This window comes from Rattus norvegicus, chromosome 2, assembly GCF_036323735.1.
Source record: "Rattus norvegicus strain BN/NHsdMcwi chromosome 2, GRCr8, whole genome shotgun sequence".
Lineage (NCBI taxonomy): Eukaryota > Metazoa > Chordata > Mammalia > Rodentia > Muridae > Rattus > Rattus norvegicus.
This window is the reverse complement of record NC_086020.1, coordinates 46,356,895-46,369,810: the sequence shown is the minus strand read 5'-3', so window position 1 is coordinate 46,369,810 and position 12,916 is coordinate 46,356,895. Positions and strand designations below refer to the sequence as shown.

General features: G+C 50.0%; 1 protein-coding gene across 1 annotated transcript; it reads right to left on the bottom strand.

Moving 5' to 3' along the window:
* Positions 1-2,697: 2,697 nt before the first annotated feature.
* Positions 2,698-5,737, bottom strand: Ccno (cyclin O). The gene is made up of 3 exons (NM_001399780.1): positions 5,282-5,737; positions 4,539-4,724; positions 2,698-3,880 (listed from the first exon to the last, which is right to left on the bottom strand). Exons 1-3 carry the CDS (start codon positions 5,666-5,668, stop codon positions 3,395-3,397), a joined length of 1,059 nt encoding a protein of 352 aa, NP_001386709.1. The 5' UTR covers positions 5,669-5,737; the 3' UTR covers positions 2,698-3,394.
* Positions 5,738-12,916: the final 7,179 nt, after the last annotated feature.

Below are 12,916 nucleotides of genomic sequence, written 5' to 3'. Positions count from 1 at the left end.
CAGGCGAAGGGGGGCGGGAATAAAGAAAGAGAGAGAGAGAGAGAGAGAGAGAGAGAGAGAGAGAGAGAGAGAGAGAGAGAGAGAGAGAGAGAGAGAGAGAGAGAGAGAGAGAGAGAGAGGAGAGAGAGAGAGAGAGAGAGAGAGAGAGAGAGAGAGAGAGAGAGAGAGAGAGAGAGAGAGAGAGAGAGAGAGAGAGAGAGAGAGAGGAGAGAGAGAGAGAGAGGAGAGAGAGAGAGAGAGAGAGAGAGAGAGAGAGAGAGAGAGAGAGAGAGAGAGAGAGAGAGAGAGAGAAGACGCCACGCGTCCTTAGCCCTCCAGTTTATAGACCGAAGGGTTGGGAAAGGTTAACGATTCTTTGATTTTCTTCCCACCCTAAAGTCAAGGCATACAGTAAGTGTGGAGTGACAATCGCCAAAGCCAGACTCAGGATTTTGCCCAACAGGTGGGGAAATAAAGGGCTCTCTCAGATCAGCCTCCGGGTTACAGAAACTGCCCTCAAATCTGAACAGTATTTCGGATTTTGCCTACTGCCAAAGTTCTGCTCTGTATTCTAGCCTTGTACCTTTCCCGGCAACGGGAGTGCCTAAGCACATCTTTTTTAAGGATCAAGAAAAGTGACAGTTCTGAAGCAGGAGAATAGCTGTCAGTTCTAAACTAGCTTGCGCTACATACTGGCTCCTAGGCCAATCTGCACTAAAAAGAATGTCTCAGAGAGGAAAAAGAAAAACAATATAAGTATCTGAAAAATACTACTGCGGACATTTCCAAATCCCCTAAATTCTGGTGGCTTCGCTATCTCAGCATTTGGCTGTCTTCTTTATAGCTGGCCTCTTCTCCTGTACACCCCAACTTCACCACCCCATGTGCAGTTGCACAGATCTCTTCAAGTCAGTCCTCTCCCTGGAAGAAGCATCTTCCAGAATTTGAGTTTACTAGAAAAAGGCATTTCTCAGAATAGATCATCTTTGGGTGAGGGGACCTTTTTGGGGACCACCCAGACCAGTTCAATATAAACAAGCATCTGAAATAGGAATTGGTGTGCCTTTCTGCTGGGCACCTTGCTCTTGCCTTATATCTAGTAATATACGGGAAAGACCTGTCCATGTGCACCCGTTAGCTGGATTAAGAATCAATATATTCCCAGCAGCGGTGGATGATGCCTGAATAGACTTAGAGACATACATTTACAAGAACTGAGTTGAGGTGCACATGTGAGCCTGTGAGGTTGTGGTGTGTGTGTGGCGGGGTGGGGGGGAGGGTTGCTCTGGCTTCCGTGTGAGAATGCACAAGGATGGAGATTAGACCCTATCAGAACATCACCTACCTCAGCAGGGTTATGAAGGTGAGTTGGCTTATATATGTACAGTGGTTGGTGCTTAGACAAATTGGTCCTCCTCCTCCTCTGCCTCCTCTCCTTCTCCTCCTCCTCCTCCCCCTCCTTCCTCTTCTTCTTCCTCCTCCTCTTCCTTCTTCTTCTTCTGCCTCCGTTTCCTCCTCCTTTTTTTATTTTTTTTTTAAAAAGTGGCCTTTTCAGCTAAACCTGCAGCTTCCCATAGCCTGCCCTGGCTCCGTTCCCTAGTTCTGGAAAATGTGGGAGACAGGCATGGAAGTGTCAGGAGAGGCTGGACTGTTAGACACCAGTGAAGATAAACTACAAAACTGCCTCTCTCCAAAAGGGTCAGACCTCAAGGGCCCCCTTGTTAGGGAGGGCCCCAGACAGTTAGACAGATGACAAGGTCCTCACCCTCTCCCCCATCACAGAAAAGTCCCAGTCCCAAAGGAGAGAGCTCTAGCCAGCTCAGCATACATATCCAGAGAAGAGGGACCCAGGGGACTCACAGTGAGGTCCACTCTCTGGAGGGACCTACTCCCCACACATTCTGACTGACATTCTAAGCACAGAGGCACAAACTGGGATTTCTTACCTAAAACAGAAAATTTCAATCATACAAATACAAAACGCTTTGAGAAAAATATAAACTACACTGAATCACACGTCCATGCTAATTAGGTTGTTTTTGTTTTTCCTTCATAACTTCTCTCCTCCCGTCACCGTCACGGGCAGGCTAGGCTATTGCTTCTTGGGGGTTCTGCTAGGGCCTGTGCTTGGGATGGGGGTACGTGACTTTGGTATAGCCACACTGCAACCCTAAGGAGGAGTGTCATTATCCCATTTTCAGAGATGAGAAGTAGGCCTAAGAACTCCTAGCAAAATAGCTTACTATCCTCCTCACCCTCACCCCAGAAACAAATCTCATTTAAACTCAACCCCACACACACCCAGGTCCACTGTAAGGTTCAGTGGAGTTTGCTGCAGGTAGTGGAGCGGAGGGGCAGGACCTACAGCTGACTAATGACAATGAGTCTAAAGGTAATGTGACATCCGCAGAGCCACAGCACCCCAGGATGCTTCTGGCTTCTCAACAAGTTTCCCATCTGTAAAGTGAGTCCGGTAGCAAGGTTTAAAGGCAAAGAAAACTGAACAGAGTGCTGGCTTTTGGAGTTCAGGGTAATTGAATGGAGAAAGAGGGCGTTAGAATTTTCAAAAACAAATGGGGGGAACTTAGCATCAGTGTGGCCAAGACTCATGGATCTCATTGCCTCCAAGTCCTGTGTCCCAGTGTCATCCTCTGGAAAGTGCGACAAGACTGCCCCCTAGCATTGGTGAAGGGTAAAATGATTGTCTGACGCACGAGATGTTGCAAGCATGTAATATTTATTACTTTATACCATAGTTACCCTGGGCTCGCGCTGCAGCATAAACTAAACCGTGTTTAACTGCAGAGGAAATGGCTCACGTTGCAACAGCTATAACAATACTCAAAAACCTTCCAGCATTTTGCGTGTTGCACCAGGGATTGTCTCTTGCTTTGCCCACTGCTAGTACGGCTGCCTGGTCCCCAAAACTTCCCAGCTACACATCAATGAGAGCAGCCACTGCCCTTCCAAACACAGACTACTATGACTTCTAACTCTGTCTCATTCTCTTTGGGCCACTGGTATGGAGGAGGGGACTCAGCCTCCTGACTGGAGGGGGTTAAGATACAGACAAGCATCCTCGATTTGTCTGCTTACTGGAACAGTGGCATCTTGCCAGACTGTTTTCACAGCGAACTACAGAGTAAAATTGTGGGAGCAAGGAAGAGCCGCAGAAACGGACAACCTCGTGACTGACTTCGCCTGGGAAAGGCGGGCACACCAACAGCAGCATTTAGACAAGCCAGAACTGTCACCCTGCCCATGTGTACTGCAAAATAAATAAACTAAGATTCCGTTATTGTACACTATTTACAGGTAGGAGACCTGAACTTCGCTTTGGATCAGTACTGCATATTCTCCTGAAGGCACGGAGCAGGGGCCAGGAAAATTTTAAAAGGAGCTCAAGGGTGTGCTTTTATTTCCAACTCTGGGGCAGGCTGCACTTCTCCCAGATGTGGGCAGGCAACATGTGAGTCAGGGAGCTACTGTTGATGGACACTAGCTTCTGCAGTTTGCCCAGGCAGTCTAGCAGTGTCGCCTCTGGGTGCTCTCCCAGGCGAAGGTCCATCAGGCGCTGGTGCCTCAGCATTCGATCAGCCAGCGCCAGGCAGCAGATAGCTAGCAGGGAGGGTGTGTAGGTGGTGAACGCATAATCGGTCAGGCTCAGCTCCGCCACTCCCCGGGCCAAGGTTTGAGCTGCTAAAGCTTCCGTGACCTCAACCTGACCGGCCTCCACGCGCGAATGTGTGAAGTGCTCCAGGAAGAAGTTGATGGTGGGCGCGCCCAAGCTGAAGTGCAGCTTGTGTAGCACGATGCACTCGAGGTTACACAGCTGCTGCCGGGAGAAAGCCCCGCCGCACAGGGCCAGGAGCTGTTTCATGCGAGGTGGGTGCACTTCTACCTGCAACGCAAGAGTGTGCTCAAGTTCTGGACGGGTGGGCTCCCGGGTCCCAAACCCGCCTAGCCTTAAATCCGAGAGAAAACGGAAACTTGAACCCTATACTTCCACACAGGCTTCTCCTTTCCGCGATTCCACCCCTAGACCACACAGGGCTGCTAGTACACCTTCTCTATCTACAGCCCAACTTTAAAGACTGTGTGTGTGTGTGTGTGTGTGTGTGTGTGTGTGTGTGTGTGTGTGTGTGTGTGTGTGTGTGAGAGAGAGAGAGAGAGAGAGAGAGAGAGAGAGAGAGAGAGAGAAGAAGAGGAGGGGAGGGGGAGAGGGGAAGGGAGGAAGGGGAGAGGGGAAGGGAGGGAGGAGGGAGGGAGGGAGGGGGAGACAGACAGACAGACAGAGGAGAGTGTGTAAAAGTCTTAAAAGCATCTTTTTCAGAGACAAGTGCCCACAAAGCTTTGGGTGGGCTGCCAACTATATCTTTGCGGTCCGAAAGGATTGTTACTGTGATTGGAAAAGAAAGTAGGAAATTAGGGCTATGACATGTAAAGGCCTTCGAGCATCTGACCAGAGGAGTCAAGCAACCCCACCCTAAACCATGCACGAGTGGAGGAGGAGGGGGTCGGCTGCGAACACATCCCACCCTTTCGCCTGGTGGAGGTACCTGCTTGCAAGCGATGAGCAGACAGGTGACCCCGAGCAGCTGGAAGCAGTCTGCAGCTACAGGGGTCGTGAGGAGGAAACGGTCCAGAGTATTCACGGTCAGGCACAGCGACTCGAAAGAGAGGCCGAACTGGCGGTGGACTTGGAGGAGCCAACTGAGCAGCTTACAGCGGGATTCAGCAGTCACCTGCCGGGAGGGAGAGGAAGAGGGTGCTGAAAACACCCGGCCAAGACAATCCAGAGAGCTTCCTCGAATGGAGATAGAGAGGAAAAAGCTAAATGGCTGAAAAATAGGAAACACGTGGGGGTGCGCGCCTGGCTTAGAACGGGCGTTCGGAAAGGCCCGGGAACGTTTGGGCTCGCGCCTGGTACTGTGCACAGAGAATTAGGCGCATTACCCCGTCTAAACCTCTCGGCAAGTCAAAGGGTGGGGGGAAAGTTTTTTTTTTTCCTTAAACAGTGTGCAAGCAAATTTAGGAGTTCGGGATCTAACCTAGAACTGTCGGACTGCATTATAATAAAACTCCTCTACCCAGCCCCATAACTAACAAACTCCGGATATCCACCTCCCCACCCCCAAACTTTCTCCACCTAAATAGGTCAGTGGCCCAATCCTCGAAGGTCCTTTTTGCTCCTACTAAGGGCAGATAATGGGCTGCAACGACTGGGGCACTGCGAAGGGCAGTCAGCAGCCAGGGGGAGAGCGAGCTAGCCTGCGAGAGGCTAGCTCTTGCCAGCGCTCACTTGTGGCTGGCGCGCCAGCGACTCCCGTGGGTGGAAAAGGTTCTCCTGCGCCTTTCGGAAGTCGTAGCAGCTCTGGCCATATTCTCGGAAGGTCTGGAGATCTAGCGCTGTCAAGGGCTGGGCAGAGCTGAGTAGGGAGCTGCAGTCCCGCACCGCAGACACTGCGGGGCTGTCGGCACCGTCCGAGCTGGAACTGGGGGACTCGAAAAGGTCACAGACGCCCGAGTCTCCCGGGAGCGAACACGCGTTCAGCGGCCGCAGCGGCTCCTTCCTCCGGAGGCGCGGGCGTCTGCTCTTCTTCACTGGGGCGCGGAGGTTCTGATGGTTGTCCTGCCTCCCGGCTCCCGAGGCGGGGCTGGCCGGGCTGGCAGGACAAGGGGTCACCATGTTACAATCGAGTAGCCGCCCTAGCGTCTACAACGCCCGGAGCGTCGGCGCGAGGGCTAGGAGGAAGATCGGGTCCCGCTGCAGGCGCAGCTCTAAGTACCCGACCTGTGCCTTCCCTCCACCACTCCCCCGGCCTCTCACTGGCTGAGCCCTGAGCGGCCCACGAGCCGCGCTTTCCCCGAGACAGAGCCACTCCCCTCGCGTGCGAGCAACGCGTGGCCCCCCGCGATGGCGCAGGGGGAGGAGGCGTTGCAACAACTCCCGCCTGGCACCCGCCTTCAGCAGCAGGCTCCGCGCGTCCGTCGTCACCCTGGCAACCGCAGCCCGGGTCCTGGCGCCAGCTGCGCGCGCGCTCTGTGGTGGAGCCTGGAGATCGCTGGCCACCAAGGTGAGCCGTGGGCCGGCTGAGCGGTTTAGCTGTGCCCCCTCCCCCACCCTCCGCAAAAGGGGAAAGGCTGCTCCCGGGAACCTGAATCTTGGTTAGATTGTCTGGCCTGGTGTGACCGTCTTTTATGCCAGCCTTCACCCGGGGTGGGTCCGCCTTTGAGCTCCGGACCAAGAGGAGGCTAGGTTTCTTTCAGTGACCCATAAAAGGACTGGGAATTCATTTGCGACTGTTTTATTTCATTCCTCTGGCCTAGGGGAGCAGAGCTTTGGCACGCTACTAGCATCTGTTAAACCTGTGGGAGCCCGTCCAGTCAGACAGGTATTTGTGATCCAACAACGTTAGGAACTGCCTCAAATGACCGTCACACAAGTCCATTGCCCTCTGGATACTCCGTCCCGCACTTTTCATCCCAAGCCAAACACGGCGAGGCTGCAGCGATTGAAGGACTTAATGTCGCAGGTGGCATTTCTGTGGAATTGCTCACAGCATGTTCTGCTTTGGGTCATTAGCTTCTAACCCTCTGCCTTTCGAGGTTATTCTTGGCGCTCTGGGGAGAATGGAGCGGAATCAAAGGAATGCAGGGTTGGTGGTGGGAGAGAGAAAGAATGTGATACCCTTTCCATTCTCAACTGGTTTCCTTCAAACTCCGGTCTTGATCTAAGCTGGTCTCTACCCTGAATCCTCAGGAGGGACTGTAACCCCTTAGGAGAAGGGACCCGGGGGCACACAGGACGGCTAGCTGACTGCCCTTGTAATCATTTTCCCAAAGGCAGGAAAACCTGTACTGTCAGCCCGAACTTTACAGAGGCATTCCAGCGGGTGAGAGATCTGCTGTGAAATCTGCACACGTGGCCGTCCTCACTTATTCCAAAGAAAGCTGGAAACTTTTGCAGTCCACGTGCAAATCCTGCCCCTAGAAACTTGCCAGAGAAGCAGGTGAGGGGAAGGGGCTGGATTTCAGAGTCTCGCCTGTTTCCATTCTCCGTAATTCTGAAGGGGCTTTGTCCCAGTTTAAATCGCAGCACCTGTGTGACACGGGGTTGCTGAGAATCACCTGAGAGGAGTTTTCAACTTGCAAGTGCCTGGCTTCCTGTCTCCTCTCAGGCTGTTGATGGGTAACGTTATAGGGAGATCACCCAAAACCACAGAAAAGGGGCCACATATTGGACCTCTTCCTAGAAGAATTTTCTGGGTGAGGAGGGAGGATACAGGAACTCTCTGATTCTGCCTACTGGCCCAGCTGGAAAGAGCACAAGGTACATCACCAGTAGGGGCCAGAATGTTCCTAATTAATGATCTTCTTCAGCAAGGCGTTATTCGGTCTCTTTTTTGTCGTCTGAAAAAGGTTATTACTTGCCTTGCGAGTCAAGTAAAATCGATGTGAAATCTTGAAACCTCTCCCCCTCCCACTAATTTTATTTCTTCACTTTACATCCCGATTGCAGCTCCCCCTCCTCCCATTCCCCATCTCACATAGCCCCTCCCCCCCCCTCTCCTCTGAGAAGCGGGAGGTCCCCTTCTGTACTAACCCACCCTGGCACATCAAGTCACTGCCGGACTGGGCACATCCTCTCCCACTGAGGTCAGACAAGGCAGCGTAGTTAGGGGAACAGGATCCACAAGCAGACAACAGAGTCAGAGACAGCTCCCACGTCAGTTGTTGGGGGTCCCTCATGAAGAGAAAGTCCTTTTTGAATGCAAAATAATGGGGTCATATTGAACCTGATTCAGAGGAGTCAAGAATACTGTTATGCTGAGGGGAATTGAAGATTTATCAGTCCATCTGCATGCGGTAAGGCTCGGAAGGCTCCCCGTGCTGAGAATACTGTTTTTCTAAGGATTTTGCCTGTACTTAGTCAATCCCAGCAGACACTGCCTGAGTTTCAGCCTGAGGACCTATTCACTGTTGGCAGAATGCTTGCTGTGTCACCAGCTGTGTCTAACCTGCAAGGAGCTGGTGCTCTGGTGGGATAAACCAAGAACCATTTGTCATTCAATGGTTTTAAAGATAGGGGAGGGGACCAAGATATCAATTTAAATTCAAATGTCAGATAAACAACAAATGCGTTTCTCATAAGGATATCACAAAGATTGTATGAGACATATCTATAAGGGGAAAATGTTCATCTGAAATCCAAATACTATCCAGAACACTACACTACATGGGACGTCAGACTGTTCTTTATCTGTCATTCAAATTCAACGGGGCATCCATTCGGTGGCCTTACCTGGGTGCCCTGCAACTTCACAGCCTCATTGTTCTGGAAAGAGTACTGAAAAACTGACGGTAAAAACCAAGATAGGGGAGGAAGGTAGGCAGAAGAGAAGGGCTAGGCAGGAGAACTGTAAGTAAAAAAGGATGTGGGAGGAGCAGGAAGCCGTCCTGGGACATCCACAGATGTAGATAGGGCCTGTCTAATGAAGAATGGCCATTGCAGAGAAGAGGGGGAAAGAAGAAGCCAGAAGGTTATAGCTAATTACGTAAAGGCTATGTGCCGAGTACTTTATTCTCTGTGTTATATTGTATATTATACTCCTTCAGTCTTTGCAGCTCCGCAGTCCAGCTTCTGGTGTGACAGCCATTCTTCTAGAAGAGGTATACAGAGGTAAAGACTGAGGTAGTAAATGTAAATAGGTAGTAAAATGTACAACTAATGTTGTGGTTTGCCCTGAAGCTAAGACTCAAGTTTAGCCTCGCTTCTCCATCCACACTGAACTACTTTGTGATGGTTTGTATATGCTTGGGCCCAGGGAGTGGCACTTTTAGAGGATGTGGCCCTGTTGGAGTAGGTGTGTCACTGTGGGGGTGGACTTTAAGATCCTCATCCTAGCTGCCTGGAAGCCAGTCTTCCGCTAGCAGGCGTCAGATGAAGATGTAGAACTCTCAGCCCCTCCTGCACCATGCCTGCCTGGATGTTGCCATGCTCCCACCTTGATGATAATGGACTGAACCTCTGAACCTGTAAGTCAGCTCCAATTAAATGTCCTTATAAGAGTTGCCTTGGTCACGGTGTCTGTTCTCAGCAGTGAACCCCAACTGAGACAGGCTTCAGTAGCAAGCTTGCCAAAAGCTTTGTATCTACGTGAGGGACTCACATGTTACCTGAAGCCACTGAGGAGGGCAGATGTCACTTGTTTAAAACACGACTCTGAGGCTGCAGCTGTAGCTCAGTGGTCAGAACTTGCTTAAAACATGTGATGCCTTGGGCCCAGCCTCTAAAACTGGAAAAAAAAATAACATAAGAAAAGGACAGAAAGGGGCAGTTAGGCACAGTGATTCGTGCAAGACATGATTTGTGAAGAAGTAGAGAGAGAGGAGATTCCAGCTATATTTAGGAGACAGATTAAAGGGGTCTCAGTGTTAAAGGCCCGGAAAAACCAAGGAGCATTCTGACTCTGGCCTGTGCACCAGGGAAAGGGAGTAGGTAGCGGTGAAAATAGAGATCTCCAGAAGTATGACTACAGTCAAAATGAGCATCCAAGGTTTCCAGCCAAGCCTTTTAGCTCATTCTTAACTACAACACAAATATTACAGTACACACTATTTGTAAGAATGAGTGAGCCTAAGTAACAAAGGGGAGGGGTCTTTTGTTCTCAGTCACTGTTACGTTAAAAACCTCAAGATGAGACATAGCTCAGCCATACTTCATGGACGTACTTAACAAAGCAAACCCTGAAGGGAGCTTTTCCAGTCTCAAGTGCCACCCTAGCCATGCAGAGTCTGTCAGCGCAGGGAAGGGTTTCCTGTTTGTTTTAGTGCTGGCTGAAAACTCACTTCTAACTGATTACACCTGGATGTAAGAACACCATCTGAGAGGCCCCTTCTAAACAGAAGGCTGGAATTTATCCTAGGACTTCCACCTGCTGCTGCACAGAAGCGGCCCCCTTCTCCAGTACTTGGGGTTTCTGGTGCTTCCTTGTAGACACAGAGCAAAGACTCATAGCCACCTGCGTCTCGGTGGCCAGCATGGCGGCCTTACTGCTGTTTCCCCACCCAAATGGTGGCTTGTGCTTGTTAACAGCAGTGTCTGCTTTTACTAATGCCCTCGCTCATTCATCACATACATCTACAAGTGTCTGTTCTTGTTTTTTCTTCATTAAAGATACATTTTTCTACCTTTGTTTATTTGGTGGTGGTGCTGGCCATGATGTGTGTTTGGAGGCCAGAGAACAACTTGAAATAGTCGCTTCTCCCTTTCCACCATGGGGGTCCCAAAGGTTGAATCCAGGCCACCGGGCTTGAGGCAAGGACCTGTACCAATTGAACCATCTCCTCCAAGGAATGTAGCATCGGATAAATAGACCAAATTTCCTACTCTCACAAGTTTTCATTCCGCCCAACACTCGGGAGGCAGAGGCAGGCGGATCTCTGTGAGTTTGAGGTCAGCCTGGTCTATAGCGTTACTTCTAGGACAACCAGGGCTACACAGAGAAACCCTGTCTTGGAAAACAAAAGAAAAAGACTCAAGCCAAACCAAAACAAAAGTTTTCATTTTGGAGGAGTAGACAAAATGGTCAAATAATATTTAAACATTTAATATTTTAGCTGGTGCAATAAGCTTAGAAGAATAAAGGGGGGAAAGAGGAACAGTAGAGCATTGGAATACAGGGGTCTTACGTTGTCCTAAAAATCCTCACTGAACAAATGCCACTGGAGCACAGACCTGACCGAGAGAGTTGGGGAATGGAGCAGGTGTATAGTACGGGGAAAGAGCATTTGCAGTAGAGACCAGTGTAAGCAAAGGCCAGGAGGCAAGCAGTAGTCTGGAAGAGAGTAACAGGAGGGAGAAATGGGAGGTGCAAACAGAGAGGTTCTCACAAGGGCTTTTAAAATAAAAGACATTATCACAGTTAATTTTGACTTTTTTTTTCAATAAATGTGATCTCTAGGAACTTTCAAATTACGTATATAGAGGTCGGTGAGATGGCTCAGCAGATAAAGATGCTTGCTTGCCTTAAAGCCTGAGTTCAGTGCCTGGAACCCATGAAGATGGAGAGAACCAACTACACAAAATTGTCCTTCACCATGCACATGCCACAGCATGTGGCCCCCCGGCCCTGTCACATGCATCATATACATACAATAAGTTCCATTTCTGACTCATGTCATATCTATGAATAGCATTGTTTATAAAATTTAAACCAGACAGAGAATATATAGCAGCTGGTGGAGAGGGCACAGAGAGAAATGGAGCCCACTGAAGAGGCTGCTGAAGTAACCCAGGTGGGTCAGGCCTTTAAGGCCAGGCAGTGGATCTCTGTGAGCTCCAGGATAGCCAGGGCTACACAGGGAAACACTGTTTCAAAAAGCCAAGATAGGTAGGTAGGTAGGTACATAGGCGGGTAGGTGGGTAGGTAGAGGGGTAGATGAGTAGATGGTTAGGTGGGTAGGTGGGTAGATGGGTAGGTTGGTAGATAAGTAGATAGGTAGATAAGTAGATAGGTAGATGGGTAGGTGAGTAGGTAGGTGGGTAGGTGGGTAGGTAGGTGGGTAGGTGGGTAGGTGGGTAGATAGGTTGGTAGATAAGTAGATAGGTAGATGGGTAGATGGGTAGGTGGGTAGTGGGTAGATGGGTAGATGGGTAGGTGGGTAGATAGGTGGGTGGGTAGATGGGTAGGTTGGTAGATAAGTAGATAGGTAGATGGGTAGGTGGGTAGTGGGTAGATGGTGGGTAGTGGGTAGATGGGTAGGTGGGTAGTGGGTAGATGGGTGGGTGGGTAGATAGATAATCCAAGTGAAAGCAGATGGAGAGATGGAGTCTTGGACCAGGATAAGGCTTGGAGAAGCAGTGAGAACTGGAGAGAGTCCAGATATATTTTGACCTTGACCGTGCTAACATGTTTTATGTAAAGCCGTAGTCTGTGAACAAAGGATCACCCCAGTTTTCTGGCCCGAGAAATAGAATTCATTGGCATTAGCTGAGATAAGAAAGGATCAGCAGGGAAGCCTATATGAAGATAAGGATTTTGTGTGTGTCTGTCAGGCTGGTGAGGTCTGTTTGTCAAGAACTCACATGGGGAAGATGAACAGGAATTTGAAGTTGGGGGCTCAAGAGTGAGGCTGGGTCTTGGGAAGAGAACCTGTGTGTCAGTGAACGAGGGTAAATAGCACCATCAACGCTGGGCAGCAGATTCTGTGCCTGAGTCTCTGCATCTAGTTGTGGATGGGACATGTAAGGTAGCTTTGGGACATGTAAGATAACATGCCTACATATCCTATGTTTTGTTGCTCTCTCTACCTTCTGAAAATTTCTACCCTCAACCCTCACTGAGAAACTGGTGTCACACGCTCCTCAATATTTGTAGTATTTTCTACCTGGTCCAATTCCTGGGCTTCTAATTTGCCCTGTGAAAGGTCTTTAAGATCAGTTTGTTAATGTCTCTGGAACTGGGGGCCTCTGTTAGGGTTTAAATCTCGGTTCATGCCCAAAAGAGCACACCAAGCCAACATGGTTCCACGTGGAGAGGTTTAATGAGAAAAGAGTAGAGGAGAGGAAAGGTCGGCCATGGGCACATGGAGGGAGGTGGGGGTGGGGTGGGGGGTGGGGGGGTAGAGAGAAGGGACAGGGAGGGAAGAGCAGGGAAGAACAAAGAGCAAGCAAGAGGAAGAGGAGGGGCAAGCAGCCGGCTGTTGCCAAGCAACTGTGGGGCAGAGCGTACCTGTCTGCTCCCAGGTAGCTGTGGGGGTGGAACTTAGGCAGAATACCAACAGCTTCTGTTTCTTACTTTCTTTTTTTAAAAAAAGATTTATTTATTATACATAAGTACAGTCTAGCTGTCTTCAGACACACCAGAAGTGGGCATCGGGTCTCATTACAGATGATTGTGAGCCACCATGTGGTTGTTGGGAATTGAACTCA